At 35.6% G+C, this 18,606-nt stretch overlaps 1 protein-coding gene across 1 annotated transcript in view; it reads left to right on the top strand.

Annotated features, from left to right (window-relative positions):
• Window positions 1-18,606, top strand: part of LOC150085022 (tRNA (32-2'-O)-methyltransferase regulator THADA-like) — a 177,228-nt gene that overhangs the window by 7,362 nt on the left and 151,260 nt on the right. The window contains exons 2-6 of the mRNA XM_090376437.1: window positions 841-927; window positions 1,402-1,573; window positions 10,211-10,304; window positions 10,813-11,013; window positions 18,279-18,428. Of these exons, the coding sequence (XP_090232563.1) occupies window positions 1,571-1,573; window positions 10,211-10,304; window positions 10,813-11,013; window positions 18,279-18,428 (448 nt within the window). The 5' untranslated portion in view covers window positions 841-927; window positions 1,402-1,570. The remainder of the gene's footprint in view (window positions 1-840; window positions 928-1,401; window positions 1,574-10,210; window positions 10,305-10,812; window positions 11,014-18,278; window positions 18,429-18,606) is intronic.

Raw genomic sequence — 18,606 nt, 5'->3', positions numbered from 1 at the left:
AGGGCAATAAGATTAGTGAATGGAACAAAGGGTTGCTCTTACAAAGAAAGGCTTAAGTTTTGTAAATTACAGTGTCTGGAGACTATGCACCGTCGAGGTGATCTGATAGAGGTGTATAAAGCCTTGAATGGTTCGAGTATGCTCAATGCGAATGGGATTCTTCCTCTTGCTCAGAATAATCACCTGAGAGGGTATAAATTCAAATTGAGGAAAGACAGATGTAGGATAGATGTGTGGAAATTTGCCTTTAGCCAGCGGGTCGTTGGTTGGTGGAACAGACTTCCATCCCTTGCTGTGGAAGTTGATAGCCTAAATAAATTTAAGGCTCAGCTGGATAGGTATTTCGAAAGAACGGAGGGGTGAAATGAGAGTGGTTTTTTTTTTTTTTTTTTTGACTGATGCTGCAAAAGCTTACTTTCTTGCATCATATGCCTCTACTAATGCTAATGCTAAAGTGTATCCCATCCCTGTAGAAGCAGTCTCTCCTGTTAACAAGTACCGACCAGGCTGAAAAAATTCTGCCCCTTGAGCCTTGCACAATCTTTCCAGGGCTGAATTGATCGACAAGGCTCTCATCATATACTCCCTCCTATCGTGTCTGGGCAGAATTGCAGACACTTTCAAATTTAACCCTAATTCACAGCTTTTTTTCAACAACCTAGGCAGATATGAATACTTCATATCTGCCTATATCCTAATTCCCAGAGCCCTTTCATTTCACTTTTATTTGCTTACTCTTTTCTGTTTATTCCCTTCAAATTATATAACTTCCATCTGTAATGTTTTATTAATAAGATTATTTTTTAATCTTTTTTTTTTTTTTTTTTTTTTACAATATAGACATCTACATGACCAAGTAAGTGCTGTTCAGATATGGGCCAATTGGTGGTTACCTCCTATTTCAAAAGCTCTGTTTGGTAGCAATAGGTAGGATAACATTTTATTTTAATTGTATTTTCTAAAAAATGGTGTATTATATAACATTAAATATATTAAGTTGCCATAGTTTCATGTGAGACTAAATAAGTTATTGATATTTAGAAACACATTGGTTGGCAAAGAAGGTTAAATTTGGTACATATACACATCAATTGTAACATTTGTGTTACATACAGAAAAGCATGTTTTTTTAATTAAGAGGGGTTTAAAAATCTAATTTCCATGGCATTCATTTTGCTTTTCTAATACAATCATTGGACATAGGGTGCATTTTTAATTTAATTTTTTTGATTAAATATGGTAGTTGATAAATGTAGAATCAAAAAAATTGCAATACCAAATATTTCATATTGTTAGGTGCTATATTTATATGCTTTTTTAACAAGTGAAATAATTTGCTTTTATCTTGTTTTACATAATACTGATTATACTTTGTTTTCTGTTTCTGTTTTCTTATTTCAGGCTTATCTATCAAAATGTGGTGACACATATACTTCCATATACACTAAAATTCTTGCCAGGATCTTTTAAATTGCTTGTGCAAACTATTAAAGGATACAGAAGGAACTGTCTAGCAGAAACTGCCATACTTGGCTCAGCTAGACAGACTGGCATCTTTTCTCTACAAGAAATGGTACCATTATAAGTTTTTATTATATAATATTTTTAGTAGTAATTTTATTCAAACTTTCCTTATCTTACAAATGTATTATGGGAGTTTAATCTGAAATAAACGTGAGTAGATCTTTTTTTATAGACATGAAAAATTATGTAGCTTCTCCTGCTAACATACTCATATCTATGTACCATTTATATACTATACCAACACCAGTATTATTTACTCTGCACTTGTAAATAGTCATTAGTATTGGCAAAGTGATACAAAGAAGCAGTGCTTATGTAGTGTTAGCCTTAAAGTGTTATCATACCCATTTCCATTATATAAGGCAACTGTAAGACCACACTTGAAAACTTTGAATATGTGGTTACAGAGCTTGGCAACTGGGCACTTTAGAGAGGACCTGATTGAAGTCTGTAAATCTCTGAGAGGGAATAGTAAAATGAATGAAGGCAAAATTTTCAGTGTTATAAATGATTCCAGAACCAGGGGTCATAAATTAAAGTTACATGGAAAAGGAAATATTCTTTTAGCCAATAAGCTGTAATTGCTGGAATAAGTTCCTCCTTGAGTAGTTGAGACTGACAGCTAAATTCAAAGGTATTTACTTATATGTGGATGGAAATACATAGGCAGTTTATTTTCTTTTTTATGTATTTTATTTTTATTATTTTTTATTATTTACTATTATTATTTTTTTGGCTGGTGTAGTAAAACCCTATAGCTTCCTCTGACTAATACTAATAATTTGTAGTTGCTGTTTTTATGGAGTCCACTAATATGATATTTATTGACGTTAGACTTGAATTTTTGTCGATTTTAATTTTAGGGAAATATATGTGACTGGAGGTTGTTCCAGAAAATGGAAGTTGAAGAGATAAACAAGGAAGAAGAAAAGTTGGTTCTGTGAGTCTGAAATTGTACAGTAAAAGGATATTGACTAGTTCTGGCATGTATTCAGACTAGTTTGGAAGAGAGAGAGGGTAATTAGAAGCCAGTTCAGAAGGACAGTGCCCATGGAAGTCTCTAGAAAAGGCATGCAGCAGAAAGAGAATGTCTGTGAGATGGAGAGTGGAGAGACTTCTAAAAGATGGGTCATTGATTAACCTAATTGCCCTCTTTTGAATGGAGTCTAGAAGCTTGGGTGAGATTATGGGGACATCGCCCCAGATATGGGAACAATATTCCATTTTAGGATTTGAGATTTGAGATTGAGTAACTGTTTAGAAGAAAAGTAATGCCAAAAGAAAAAAACATAGTATTTTTGATGCAGAGGAAGCAATATTTGTGATATGCTTATGCTAAGAGAGAGAGAGAGAGAGAGAGATTAGAAATCAGGATAATCCCTAATTGAGATATATGATCTTGTCTATAAATCTGATTGGCATTGAAAATAAGCTTAGGAGCAGAAGAATCCTTTTTTTGCAAGACATAAGACATTACTGAGTTGTAGACAGCTTGAAATTAACCAAGTTAATTTGGTTCCATTGGAGAATTTCCTGGACATCAGCATTTAAGGAATTTGTAGTGGATATTTGAGAAGTTGAAGCTGTTTGTGCAGGGCAGGGTTTTTCAAACTGGAAGGTGGAATGTAATGTGCTCTCAGAAAAAAAAAAAAAACAATGGATAGGATTTCCAGTCAATGGAAAAAGGTTATTAATAGATAAGAGGAAAAGAGAGAGAGAGAGAGAGAGAGAGAGAGAGAGAGTGCAGTAAGTGGTCAGAGAGAAAACTGGATACCCAATCCCAAAAAACAGTTGACAATCCATAAGATGTAAGACTATTTAGAAAACCTTTGTGCCCCAGACACAAACAAAAGCCTTTGAAATTTCACCAAACTTTTCCACTGAATTTGTCCATAGACTGATGGCATAAGCCACCAGTGGAATCCATACTGGTGATCATTGATCAAATGGGAGGCTTTGAGATAGTTTAGGATTTGGCAGTTCATGGATTTCTCCATTACTTTGGAAAGCATAGAGATAAGTGCAATGAGATAATCATTAGAGGTAAGGAATTTTCTGCCCTTTTTAGGCACTAGTAGGATATGTGCAAATTTCCAAGCAGAAGGGAAAACACTTTTGAAATAAGAAAGTGAAAAAAAAAAAGGTGACACAGAACAGGAGTAAGCTCAGGGCACAGATTTCGAGAACAAGTGGAGAAATACATCAGGACCTGGAGCTTTCCTAGCATTAAGATTGTTCAAAATTCTTCTGACATCCTTTTGATGAAAGACTACAAGCTGCATTGAATGAAATGTATTGAGAATGGTAGGAGATGGTTTACCAAGATCATTAATACATGAGTTAGAAGAAAAATAGGATGCTAGTAGGTCAGCTATATCTTTGGCTGAAGTGGTAATAGAACCATCTGGTTTTGACAGAGGTGGGAATAGAGATGGGCAAAAAGTTGCAGCCCAATAGCTATGGCAAGAGACCAGAATGCTGGACTACTGTTTGGAAAAGAAGCAAGTTTTCTACTCTTAGCCTGCTTGAAATCTAGCCTGGCCTGATTAATAACTGCTTGCTTTACAATTGTTGCACGCTTTGGTGCAGGCAGAAAATGAAGGTGAAGATTTGGATGCAAGCCAATTGCAATGTGCAACGTTCTTATCTTGAACAGCCATTTATTGGAAAACCAAGGTTTAGATAAAAGTTGAGATTTTAAGATGGAGTATGGAATAAAGAATTTCATCCCTACAAGAATAATTTTGCTGACATGACTGAGCAAACATTGACATCAGAAGATTTTTAAAGCAGTAATCCAACCAAGGAAAAGAAGAGAAGAAATCTCGCAGATAATCTCATTTTGCATTCTTGTAATGCCAAACAACAAGAGGTTAAGAATGATCACAAGAGAAAAGCTCCATTGGAGAAGAGATCTTCACCCAAGTTGTGATCTGAAATGCTCAGAGGACCACTCACCTTGACCATGACTTGGAAAGGTTGTTTGTGAGAAAAAGATCGAGTGTTGGTTGTGTGGTTAAGCCTAAGATTATCTAGTATTCTAATAGACTATGTGTATTTAGTGCAATTGCATCATTTATACACAGCTAATTATAGATTAGGCAAATTTGCAATAGCGGCATCGTGCAATAGTTACATCTCATATTGTGAATACCTTCACGACGAGTTGCCATAACATTGCATTACTTCGAATAAGTAACGCTTCACCCAAAGGAGAAGACTGTTGTTACTTATTCTCAGTGGATACCACCACCACCACCCAGACGGCACCGTTTTGAAATATGGTATGGGATAAAGTTCTCGGTTATCCTCATACTATCCCTATTAGATTTAGAAAAGAGATAAAGATGTAGGAAGGTGATAGTAGGAGAGGTAGAGGAAGGAAATGCCATAGAAGGAAGAAAGGGACAGTTGCTCCTTCAACTCACACACAAACCTCATATATTCCTCGAATAGGCAACGCTTCCCTGGAGAAGGCCGTTGTTACCTATTCTTGGAAACTCCGGACATCATCAGGCTCCCCCTGGTGCCGTTTCAGGGCTATTTTGTATATGTGTGGAATAATAACTCGACTATCCACTTGTCCCTATTAGACTTAGAAAAGCAAAAAGGTAGAGGGAAAGTAATACTGGGAGTGGAAGAGGAATAGAAATAGTGTAGAAGAATGAAAGGGACAGTAACTCCTTCGACTCACAACACTCAAAAACTCAAACTCCTCGAATAGGCAACGCTTCCCCAGTGGAGAAGGCTGTTGTTACCTATTCTTGGAAACTCTGGACATCATCAGGCTCCCCCTGGTGCCGTTTCAGGGCTATTTGGCCCTTCTTCGGTGCGTGGGTAGGTACCCAAGTGATATAATGATGACAAAACAGTTGTGAAGTATATTTCCACAATATGAGAGATGCCTGATGGTGTATGATATAAGTTAAGACTCTAATGCATTAAGGGCTTAAGCCTCAAGCTGCGAAATAGATTAGACTATGTGTATTTAGTGCAATTGCATCATTTATACACAGCTAATTATAGATTAGCAAATTTGCAATAGCGGCATCATTTAAGTTACATCTCATATTGTGAATACCTTCACGATGAGTTGCCATGATATTGCATTACTTCGAATAAGTAACGCTTCACCCGAAGGAGAAGACTATTGTTACTTATTCTCAGTGGATACCACCACCCAGACGGCAATATGAGAGATGCCTGATGGTGTATGATATATCATACACTATCAGACATCACTCATATTGTGGAAATATACTTCACAACTGTTTTGTCATCATTACATCACGTGTACCTACTACCCACCCACTCACCCACCGAAGAAGGGCCAAATAGCCATGAAATGGTGCTGTCTGGATGGTGGTATCTACTGAGAATAAGTAACAATAGTCTGCTCCTTCGGGTGAAGCGTTACTTATTTGAAGTAATGCAATGTCGTGGCAACTCGTTGTGAAGGTATTCACAATATGAGATGTAACTTAAACGATGCCGCTATTGCAAATTTGCTAATCTATAATTAGCTGTGTATAAATGATGCAATTGCATTAAATACACATAGTCTAATCTGTTTCGCAGCTTGAGGCTTAAGCCCTTAATGCATTAGAGTATTCTAATAGGTAAATGAACAAGCTATGCAAGTTCATTCATAAGGAATTGCAAAAGCCTCAGCATCTTGACCAGCTGGAGTTGTAAACGTTAAAATCACCAAGAAAACATTACCTCACCGTTAGGAAAGCTAGACTGGAGAAAGTAAATTTTTATAAAAAGGAAGTTAGAGTTCCGAGTGATTAGTGGAGTTAGGAGAACAAGACAGGCAAGAGATGAATTTTACAGAATGAAGTAGAGAGATTTTAATCCAGGGAAGATTGAATAGAGGAGATTTCAAATTACTTAGTGTCTGACAGGGAATATTAGAGTGGACATGTGCATAAGTACCACCTTTGAAATAAAAGGATTTGTTCAGTGAAGAAATAATTAGGGCAGCTGAGATGGGTAGTGGTTGAATCAGCCAATAATTGGGATGGATTCTTTCAGAAAAAGTAGTTGGGACTTGGCAGACAATAAATGGAAATGGACATTGAGATTGTAACTGAGACCACATATATTTGTAAAATGAATGGCAACGTGTTTGAGGAGTTTAGATTTTCACAGATAAGTTTTTCTATTAGTGTGAATATTCATGACATGTTCAGTAACAAAGAAAAGGTGTCGGGGGGACATGTATGAAGTAATGAAATTTTTGGATGTGGCAAGATTATACCTATCTCTATGACATTACTTGGCTTTGACAATGTCTCCTGCATACAAACTACTCTGACCCCTCCAGGTGCTATCTGGCAGAGTAAAAGCAGCAAAATTACGCGATAGCTGATCTGGATTCCTCCTAGAGAGTCTGATTCAGTCTGGTGGACTATCTAGCAGCTGGCCAGCAGACACCATTTTAGTGTTGTAACCTTTAGAATGTAATGAAGATTGGATCGTAACCTCAAAAAACATCAATCATACTTCATGGAAAAGACAGAGGGGTTCCTGGAGTTTTTCTCTGGAGACTAAACTTGAGTCTCACTACTTCAAGCCTCCAGTGAACAAAGTAGTGGTATTGCACCAGTTTATGAGAGTCATTTACCACCTAGTATTAATTAATTAATTAATTTCTATGAAAGTCTGAATTTTTATACCATCCTTACTGTCTTTCATAATAATAATAATTTTTTAATGTGGTACACAAAGTAGTATAATCTACATTTAACCACATACAGCAACTCTTTTTGGAGATTTACAAACTAACTTCTGTTTATAAAACTACCTTCCAAAAAAAAAAAAAAGCCAGTGTTAAATGCTTTTGGAGATCTTACACTATCACTGTCATTCTACAAAAAACGTTCCAAAAACATAGCATTGAATAATGTTGTGATATTAAAAGACTGGCATGTATACTGATTTTCTTTTGTGCTAATTATCTTCAATTATCAACCATCAGCAAATGATGGTTGCCTTGTCATTCTATTCATATTTATTGTCTTTCAGACAGTAAAGATATTTAGAATTTCAATTATTTTAATATAGTAAAAGCTATATCGTGTACAAAATAGTATAATCTTGTCCTGTAATCTTGTACTATGATGTAATTGTATTATTGATATTCACCACCAAATACGGAGGATGCGGAAAGGTCAGGGAATGACCACCGCATATCCTGGAGCAATATGGCCTTAGTTGCTAATGCTCCTAAAAAAACCAAAACAACAACAACAACATTATTCATATTATTTATTTTGTAGGAATAATAACATTGTTGAAACCATAATCGAATAGCAATTAAGTGTCATTATTTGTTTAAAAGTAGTGCACATCTTGAGGTGACTAGATGATACACAATTTTGTTCTGTCTTGAGTATTAAGACCACAGCATTTATTCTTGACAGCTGAAATCCTCCTGTACATAAAAGGAAATGATAATCCTCAGTTTACTAATTTATTTCATAGGTATGTAGCTTTTGCAGTATTACAATAATCATGATTCTAAACATTTCTACTGTCTGAGGTCTGGCTCTGAATAAATACTAATTATGCACATTGTGCATTTGAATTCGTATGCCACCATAAAATATGCATGATTCATTATTAAGTGAGTGATGTTATCATGGTTGTTTTAACATTGAATTAAGTTCCTCTTGCCACTTATTAGCTGCTCAGTGTGAAAAGAAACATTTTTTAGTCATATATTTTAAACTTATCAGAACACTTAAGCCATAATTAACAATATACGGTACTTATTTAATTCTGCAGAACTATAGGAACAAGTACAGTAAGCAAGCATAAAAATGTTGTGCATGTGTCTGCAATTTTTGCAGAATTAAATAAATATACTGTTAATCATGGTGTTAGTATAACTGTGCCATTAGTTTCCATAACAAGCAATATTGACATTCAGAACTGTGAATAACTATCTTAAAATATTTATTTATTATTTGTAATGCTTTGTTTAATTATTGAAATGAAATTGTGTGTTTTTACTTTTAATGTAGTTCTTTTTATTTTTAATGTATTAGGGTTTTGTATATGCATGGAATGCACTGGAAATTTATAGCACTTTTAAAAAAACTTTTTTAAAGGTTTAAAAAAAAAACAGAATTTTTAAGTAGATGTAATTTTTACATACTGAAGTAAATAAAATAGAAAAATGGAAAAGAAAGAAGAATGAAGTGATATTGTTTAATATTTAGATTTCAATAAAAGTTACAAGTTGTAAGAGTTACACCATGGAAATATTTTGTGATTTCTATGAAATAATAATTGGATATTATTTACAGTAGACTCTCAGTTATCTGGGGTAAAGAAGGGGAGGGAATGAATAAAATAAAAATGTGGATTGTATTTTCTATAACATGCTGAAGTAATGTTTTTCAACTGGAATGCACTACTTCAGCACCAGTTTAAAAAGTCTTTCTAGTTTACAAAGCAAATGTCTGAGGTGTTATGGGTGTATTGTATTTAAAAAAAGGATGGGTGGTAGGGAGACATGACTTGAAAAAAGATTGAGAAACACTGCTTTATAGTATACATTGAATGAGTTCAAGTGTGGGAAACCAGAAGTTGTTAACATGGGACAAGAGTTTCTTTGATTTTTTTTTTCATGAAATACATATGTCTAATGGTTGTTCTGGAGAAGAGGGGAGAATAATTGAAGGGGAGGGAGAGAGATTGTTTAGTTCATCGATTTTGGAGTTGAGCCATGAATGAATGCTGGCTCGCTGAATCATGCATTCTGATTATTTCAGAAGTAGATGCCATTTCAGAACAGTGTCCAAAAAATATTAATATACAGATGCATTAAACTTCTCTGTCAAACTTTGTTTACTCTTGATAATCTTAAGTTTTGTTGCATTATCGGTACAGTTTTGACATTAGGTTTGAAACACCTGTACTTTAAACTTAAACATACTGAAGTAAATAAAATATAAAAATGGAAAAAAAGAAGAATGGGGTGAACAGCAAACAAAAAAACCACAACTTTGATAATGTTTTGAACAAGAGATCTCAAGCAAATAAACTGGGTGACAAAAATTCTATATACTACATTAGGAATGGAAATTTTATTTTGCCAGTAAAAAAAATTGCATATAATGTTACTGAATAGAACAGAGATGTCAAGATTGGTCATTGCAATCTCTTTTCCAAAGTAACATGGAAGTTAATATACGAATACTATGTATAAAGCATTGAGCTTTATACATAGTATAACATTGATTGGTCTTGAAATGTAAATGTTCTGTTAAATACAATATGATTGAATTAGCTCTTCTGCCAGTTAGCCCCCAAATAACAACCTCGTCCTGTTCAGTAATGTACCATATAATTTGTTAGTGTCAGAATAAATTTATATTCCAAACATAGTATATGGTGCAATTGTCATTAACTAGTTAGCAACCACAGTAAATGCAATTCAAAGAGACACTGAAACAGAAAAGTAGTGAATCAACTCAGGGTAGTGGAGAATGAAAGAAACCTGGGGGTAATTGTGCAGTCAGATATATGAAATTTTCTGAGTAATGCAGACAGGCTGCCAGAGTCCATGGATTTTAGTAAACTAGGTAATTCATCCACAGATGATTGAGAGTCAACTGCATTGATATTATTTTTCATCATACTGCATTAGTTTATATGATATTCCATTGGATAGGATATAAACAATATTGTGGGGAAGCTGCATCATATGGATGAAGATGTGAGAATAGAAGCATTAAAATTGATTTCTTCATCGCCCAAGAAAGCAGGTGAGGTAGAAATGTATTTTATATTTTTTACTTTAGCATCCAGTGTATAATAAATACATTGATATTACAGAAACATGATTAGTTTTTATATATTAATCATAAGGTGTATCCATATGGTATACATTTTCCTTATTGGCAAGGGAGATGTTATATGTGCCTGTGTAATACAGAGTATATATAAAGCAACACAAATTATATTAATATGTTTGTGTTTTTGATTTCAAACTTATAACTCAGCTCAACTTACGACACTGGCAATCAGATACAACACCTTTTATAAATAAATAATAAGTAAAAGAAAACATGTATGTGCAAGGTCTGTATCAACTTTTCTTTATTTTCAGAATAAAAAATTGCAGTTTAGTCATTTTCATTGCTCTATATGCACCCATTATCAGTTTTCCTTCATATTTTGGAAATTAAGTGCTTGATACTAAACATAAATATATTCATTCTTATACTATTATAATACAGATATCATTATAAATTTTTTCAATTAAATTTGCAGAATCTCCAACATCTTTAGAGATTCAGCTGATGAAGACATTTCTCCCACTAAACTTAAATATCGATAGTGCCCCTTTTCGACAATGTTTAAGAACTTACACAAGAATATTTTTAACCAGAATAAGAGACAGCAGTGTTGTCAACATATCTTCCTACATGAAAAGGAAGACACCTTTTCCGGATGTATTTGTTCAGAATGTTGGTAAGTTGTATCTTACTTTAAGTACTTGATAAAAATTCTGTATGAAAAGCATACTTTTAATGAAGGTATAATAATGTGTGTAAATTATGCCCTAGTCATATTATGTTTAATCTGGCAACCACACAATGGAAAATGACTACATTGTTTTTGCTCCTTTCTGTCTGTGCCCATTGAGACTCTGTCTGTCTGTCTTTTAAGGATATTTTGAAATTTCCATCACTAGTAATAAAATCATGTTCCTGTGGTCACAATGGAATAAAATTCATTTGTAATGCATTCAGATATATAATTACAGGTATTTTTCAGAGATCTATTATTTCACTTTAAAAGGTCAAATCTTTCAAGAAATGGTCAGAAACTTTTCAGAAAATGTTGCTGGCTCACTTGTTCCTTACTGTAGAATTTTTTACTTTTCAGAGTACCACATGATATTGTTTTAGAAACTCGATCTATTGCTGTTGCATTTTCTAGGAGATCCAGTAGTGTAAGTAGACACTAAGAGATTGTTGTTTATTTATTCATTTTTTTATATGAAATACATTCTTCACTTGTTCATGAGAGTAACAGATGAAGCTTCCAAAAATGGATAGGATAAGCTGCTGTCAAGGAAGAAATTTTTTTGAAAAATAACTGTTACAACTTCTAACATGCTACTATATTTTTACAATGGTTATACTACTGTTGACCAGTAGAAACAAATAAATAAAATTATGAAGAAATCTTGATATAGTCTGGTAAAAATGAAGGAAAGGTGAACTCCAGGCAAGTAAAAGATATAACTTTGTGAAGAACAGAAACAGCTTGGAAAAAAGAAATAGAAGTCTTTTTATTATGGTTAATATAAGTAGTGCTTTTCTTAAGTAGCCATAAGTGCAAGATTTATTGATTTTGTTTTTATTTAATTTTATGAATAATAATTACTACTTGTTATCCGTATGAATCTCCTTTTTCATAGTGTTTATAGCAGTGAGTGGTAAAATAAAACATCTAAATTAAACTCTTTTATAGTTTTATAAAATGAGTGTACCTCTGGTGAGAATAAAGTGTATTTGTCATAGCATTTTTAACCATGTGCTAGTTTTTAAAATTAATGAAAACAAACAAAAAAATTATGCTGCAATATATCACCTTAATTTTTGCTTTTGTCTAGTTTTTTTTTTTTTTTTTTTTTTAATGTAAACCACAAACACGAGAGGTATTAGAACTTATAGTACTTAGTACCGTGCTTGAGTTGGAGGTTGAGAAGACGAAAGAAGATATTTGTTAACATCGGACTTGAACTTCTGTAACTGTAATTTTCAGGAAATATGTATGAAGGAAGGTTGTTCCAGAAAACAGCAGTTGAATGAATAAACGAGGAAGATGAAAAGTTTGTTTTGTGAGTTTGAAGTTGGACAGTAAATGGATGTTCGCTGGTGGCGGCACATGGTCGGACTGTTTTGAAAGAGAGAGCAGGAATTATAGATGCCAATTCAGAAGAACAGTGCCCATGGAAGTATCTGTAGAAGAGGCATGCAGCAGAAACAGTACGTCTATCAGACAATGAGTGGAGACACTCTGTTAGAGATGAATCATTAATTAACTAACTGCCCTCGTCTGAATGGAATCGAGAAGTCTGAGAGCGGTTTTGGGGGCACCACCCCCAGATGTGGGAACAATATTCCATGGTAGGCTGGATTTGCGATTTATACAGAGTGAGCAGCTGTTTGGAAGAAAAGTAACGGCGAGAGCGAAAGAGAAAACCAAGTTTTTTAGATGCAGAGGAAGCAATATTTCTAATGTGCTTGTGCCAAGAGAGAGAGAGAGAGAGAGAGAGATTAGAAGTCAGGGTAATCTCCAAAAGAGATATATCATTTTGCCGAGAAATTGGAGTGTCACTAAAGATAAGCATAGGAGCAGAACAATCCTTTTTGCGAGATATAAGACAAGACTGAGTTTTAGAAGGGTTTAAATCAACTAAGTTCTTTGCCTCACTGGAGAATTACCTGAAGATCGGCATTTAAGGAATTGGCAGCAGATTTTCAAGAAGTTGAAGGTGATTCAGCAGGGCAAGGTTTCTCAAAATGGAAAGCGGAATGCAATGTGGTATGATCGGCAAAACTATGGATAGGATTTCCAGTCAATGGAAGAAGATCATTAATATACAAGAGAAAAAAAAGTGGGAGGAAAGAACTGAACCTTGGGCGACACCGGCATTAGTGGAGAAGTTAGAAGACAGAGAGCCATCTACCATCACCTTCAGTGAGCGATCAGAGAGAAAACTGGATAACCAATTACTAAAAACAGTTGGCAAACCATAAGATGGAAGCTTGTTTTGAAGACCTTTATGCCAAACAAGATCGAAAGCCTTTGAGATATCGAAAGTAACTACTTGTGTTTTTCACCGAACCTTTCCATTGAATTAGTCCATAGATGGGTAACATAAGCCAGAATAATACCAGTGGATCGACACTGACAGAATCCATACTGTCAATCGTTGATCAGACGGAAGATTTCTAGGTAGGTTAAGAGTTGGCAGTTAATTGATTTCTCCATTACTTTAGAAACAGTAGAAGTAATTGCAATGGGACGATAATTGGATGGGAGGGATTTGTCACCCTTTTTTTAGGCTGGATATGAACAAATTTCTAAGCAGAAGGAAAAACACCTTTGGAATAAGAAAGTGAAAAAAGGCGGCAAAGAATAGGAGTAAGTTCAGGAGCACCGGTTTTGAGAACAAGTGGAGAAATACCATCGGGACCTGGAGCTTTCTTAGCATCAAGATTCGTCAAAATCCTTCTGACATCCTTTTGACGGAAGATCACAGGAGGCATTGAATGGAGCGTGTTGAGAATGGTGGGAGGTGTTTTACCAAGATCATTAATATATGAGTTGGAAATAAAATGGGATAGTAGTAGTAGTAGTAGTAGTAGTAGCAGTGGCATTTGATGCAAGAAAGCAAGTGTATGAGCTTATGCAGCATCAGCCAAAAAAAAAAAAAAAAATCACACCATTCCCTCCAAATGCCTGTCCAGTTCCTCCTTAAATTTATTCAACCTATCAACTTCCACGACAGATGGAAGTTTGTGCCAGCAATTAACCACCCGCTGGCTAAAGGCAAATTTCCGCACATCTAATCTACATCTGTCTTTTCTTAATTTGAATTTATGCCCTCTTAGGTTCGTAATCTGAACAAGTGGAAGAATCCCATCAGAATTCAGCGTGCTCAACCCATTCAAGGCCTTATACACCTCAATCAGATCACCACGCAGGTGCCTAGTCTACAGCCACTGCAATTTGCAGAACTTAAGCCTCTCTTGGTAAAAGGAGCCCTTCATTCCCCTCACCAATCTTGTTGCCCTTCTCTGTACATGCTCAAGTAAATCTACATCCTTCCTAAAATGAGGCCTCCACACCTATACACAGTACTCAAGGCGTGGCCTGACCATTGCCTTATACAGAGGGATAATCACCTCCTTTTCCCTGCTAGCAAAATTCCTATATATCATTGACAAAACCCCATGACCTGCCCTGTGAGCCTGTCTGCATTGCTCAGAAAATTTCATATCTGACTGCACAATTACTCCCAAGTCTTTTTCATTTTCTACCACTTTAAGTGTAGTACCACACAGTTGGTACATTTCTCTGGGGTTACTTCTACCCATATGCAGTACTTTGCATTTGTCAAGGTTAAATTTCAGTTGCCACTTCTTAGCCCATCTGCCCAAATTATCTAGATCCTGTTGCAGTAGCACACTGCCATTACTGTCATTAACAACCCTGCCAACCTTTGTATCATCTGCAAACTTCGACATTAAGCCTGATATACCTTCATCAATATCATTGATAAATATACAAAACAACAGTGGACCTAACAACGAACCCTGTGGGACATCACTAATAACATTAGTCCACGAAGAGCAGCACCCATTAATTACCACCCTCTGTCTTCTCCCACTTAACCACCCTTTTATCCATTGTAGCAACTTACCCTTAATACCATTCTGCTCCAATTTGTACAATAGTCTTCCATGCGCAAGAGTGTCAAAAGCTTTCCTGAAATCCAAATATATGATATCAAAATTATTTTTCGCATCCAGTTCCTTTGTAACCACATCATAATATCCTATCAAATTTGTCAGACAAGACTTTCCCTTAACAAACCCATGCTGTGTCTGAATTATCTTAAGGAAATTATATGGTCAAAATTAGCTAGTTGTTTGGTTTACTAATACTTTATTGTCTTTGCCTAAGATCAGTTATGGCAATTTATTTAATTGGCATTGCCTGAGATCTTATATCAGTGTCAATTTTTTTAAATAGTTTGAAAATGCTTAATAAGAAGATATTTTACAGTTGGAACAGCATATTAATATGAAAAATGTTCCTAAGAAGCTTTCCATTGTATTATGTTCAAGAACTGTATTTATAATCACTGTGATTATAAATACATTGTTGTTTACTCTCTGGGTTGAAATGATGAAGCCTTGTTAACACTCAAGGGGTTGCTAAATTAGTAGAGCAGTTGACTTCCCAAGAGGAACTCAGCTGTTCTTTTATTTATTTATTTATAATTTTTAGATAAAAGCATGGTTTTTTATTTATGGTAATAGTCAAAAGTAATACTATATTGCAAATCCAAATATATGATATCAAAATTATTTTTTGCATCCAGTTCCTTTGTAACCACATCATAATATCCTATCAAATTTGTCAGACAAGACTTTTCCCATGCTGTGTCTGAATTATTGCTGCAGTCTTGTCTAGATGATCCTGCAATGCATCTTTAACCAGTGACTCCATTATTTTACCCGGAACAGAAGTGAAACTAACTGGTCTGTAATTACTCGTGTCACCCTTCGATCCCCCTTTGTGAATTGGGGATACATTTGCACATCTCCAATCCGTGGGAACCTCTCCTGAGTCCAAGGATGCTCTCATAATTATGGCTAAGGGTTTGCTTAGTTGCTTTGCCGAATCCTTTAATATAAAGAAGAAAAGAAATCTCGCAGGTCATCCCATTTTGCATTCTTGTAATGCCAAACAACACGAGATTGAGAATAGCCATGAGATAAAGGCTCCATTGGAGAAGAGACAATCACCAAGTTGTGATCTGAAGTGCCTAAAGGACCTCTCACTTTGACCGTGTACTTAGAAGGGTTGTTTGTGAGAAAAAGATCAAGCGTGTTGGCTGTACAATTAGGATTGTCCGGTATTCTTGTAGGTAAATGAACAATCTGTGCTAGGTCATTAGTAATTGCAAAAGCCTCAGCATCTCGACCTGCTGGGTCGGTGTGACTAGAAAATGGAAGCCAGCTGGAGTTGTGAACGTTAAAATCACCAAGGAAATTTACCTCACTGTTAGGAAAGTTAGACTGAAGAAAGTCAAATTGCAAAGAGAGGAAGTCAAAGAGCTCCAAGTGATTAGTCAAGTTGGGAGAACGGTAGAGACAACAGATGAATTTTACACAATGAGGTAGAGAGATTTTAAGCCAGAGAAGATCAAAGAGAGGAGATTCCAAATTGCCAAGTCTCTGACAGGGAATATCAGAACGGACATATACACAAGTACCACCTTTGAGGCGAAAGGAATCATACAGCAAATAATTTGGACATCTGATATGAGTAGTAGTTGAATCAACCGATAACTGAGATTCTGTCAGAAAAAGTACATGGGGTTTGGCAGACGACGTGGAAATGGACATCGTTGAGATTAGAATTGAGACCATGTACATTTGTGAAATGAATTAGGAAGTGCTTGGGAGGTTTAGATCTTTTCGCAGATAAGCTTGCTCTATTAGTTTGACAATTCATGGTGTGTTCAATAGTAAGAAAAAGTGGGTGGGACATGCTGTATGAAGTAATGAAATTTTTGGATGTGGCGTACACATGGTAAGAATATACCCAGATCCTTGACATAACGTGGCCTCGACAATGCTTCCCGTATACACACTACTCAGACTTCCTCCAGTCACTATCTGGCAGAGTAGAGGTAGCAAGATTATACACTAGCTGATCCGGAAGCCTCCTAGAGAGTCACCAGTAGGTTCGGTCCGGTGTACTAACTAGCGGCCAGCCTGCGAACACTGTTTTAGACCTGTACCCTCGAAATGTAAAGAAGATTGTATCTTGCCATGACGTTCATCATAACCTCAAAAGTCATCAATCACACTGCATGATGAGATGGGTAAGGGTTGACTGCAACTTAGCTCTAGAGACTAAACATGGGTTCCACCACTTCAAGCCTCCAATAAGCAAAGTGGTGGTATTGCACCGGTTGATGAGAGTCATCTACCACCTAGTACTGGCGCCTCCGTAGCCAGGTGGGAAGGAGCAGAAGTGCGTAGCACACGCTTCTTGATTAGACCGGGGTTCGAGCCCGTCAGCACCAAATACGGAAGATACGGAAAGGTCAGGGATTGACCACCGCATATCCCGGAGCAATATGGCCTTAGTTGCTAATGCTTCTAAGACACCAAATAACAACAACCACCTAGTACTGCCTGGTAACATAGAGGGGCTGCATTCCTCCATGTGGTGTGGATGCCATACCTCGATCCCTGCTTACGTTGGTTCACACCTGGGTGGTCACCCACCATGTATTTGTGTATGGAGGTTATACCCAGGATTACTAACAGTCCCACCATCGTGAAGGTGCGAGCAGAGGATTTGGCTGTCATAGACCGTCCGGACTTTGCCGAAATTGGGTCCACCTGACTTGAGTGTCACTTGAATATCAGTTTCATCAGCATTTTAGACTCCTAGGTAGCAAGTACGGCTTGTCTGGCATATCTGAGAGAATGTCTGTGACAACCTCAAGTACCATTCACCTTGCAACTAATCTACCAAGTCTTGATTGGTCCATTAGTTACTCTAGGTCAGAATGCTTAATTTCACAGGACTATTTAGTTTATAGCTCTTTGAAGTACTCTCACAAATTGCAGCAACCATGGATCTGTCTTCTGCAATGTGCCAATTAATTGTTGCAACAATGACTTTAACCCTTTATATTGATGTTTGCTTGCTCAAAATTGATTCACTATGCTTTCCAGCATGCAGTTTTTTTTTCCAAAATTTCTCTATTAAAAATTAAAAATCTGTTGAATATTAGTGGCAGTAGTCTTAAACCATGGAAATCTTATGTATGATTTCCATGGGATTCACTTTATGCATAAAAAGTGCAAAATATAATGTATTTCATAGCATATTTTTCCAATATTTTTTTTAACATAAAATGCAATTTTCCTATGTTTTATTGCTTTTTCTTCCTTGTGCATTTGTTATAGAATTTGTGGAATGGCTAATGCATCTTCTCACAAAGAATTTATTTCCTGGCTCCTCTTATCAACGTCGCTATACTTGCCTAAACCTAATTTGTGTTGTTTGTGAATTATTCTTCTTTACTCACAAACGTAAGAAGAAAGGGATACCTCCAGGTAGAGAACTTAATTTTTTATTTTTATGTGCAGACTTGTTTTATTTTATTTTATTTTTTTACCATTCCTGTAGACAAGTTTGCTATTAAACATTTTTTGTCTTTAAATATAAAAATAATATAATAAATTTTAGTTGGGATTGATGCATTATTATTGTTTAAAAATATTATTTTTAAAT

This window comes from Mastigoproctus giganteus, chromosome 6 (genome assembly GCF_048544385.1).
Source record: "Mastigoproctus giganteus isolate SK-2022 chromosome 6, ASM4854438v1, whole genome shotgun sequence".
Classification (NCBI taxonomy): Eukaryota; Metazoa; Arthropoda; class Arachnida; order Uropygi; family Thelyphonidae; genus Mastigoproctus; species Mastigoproctus giganteus.
Note: the sequence above shows the minus strand (reverse complement) of the source record. Positions and strands in the feature narration are given on the sequence as shown.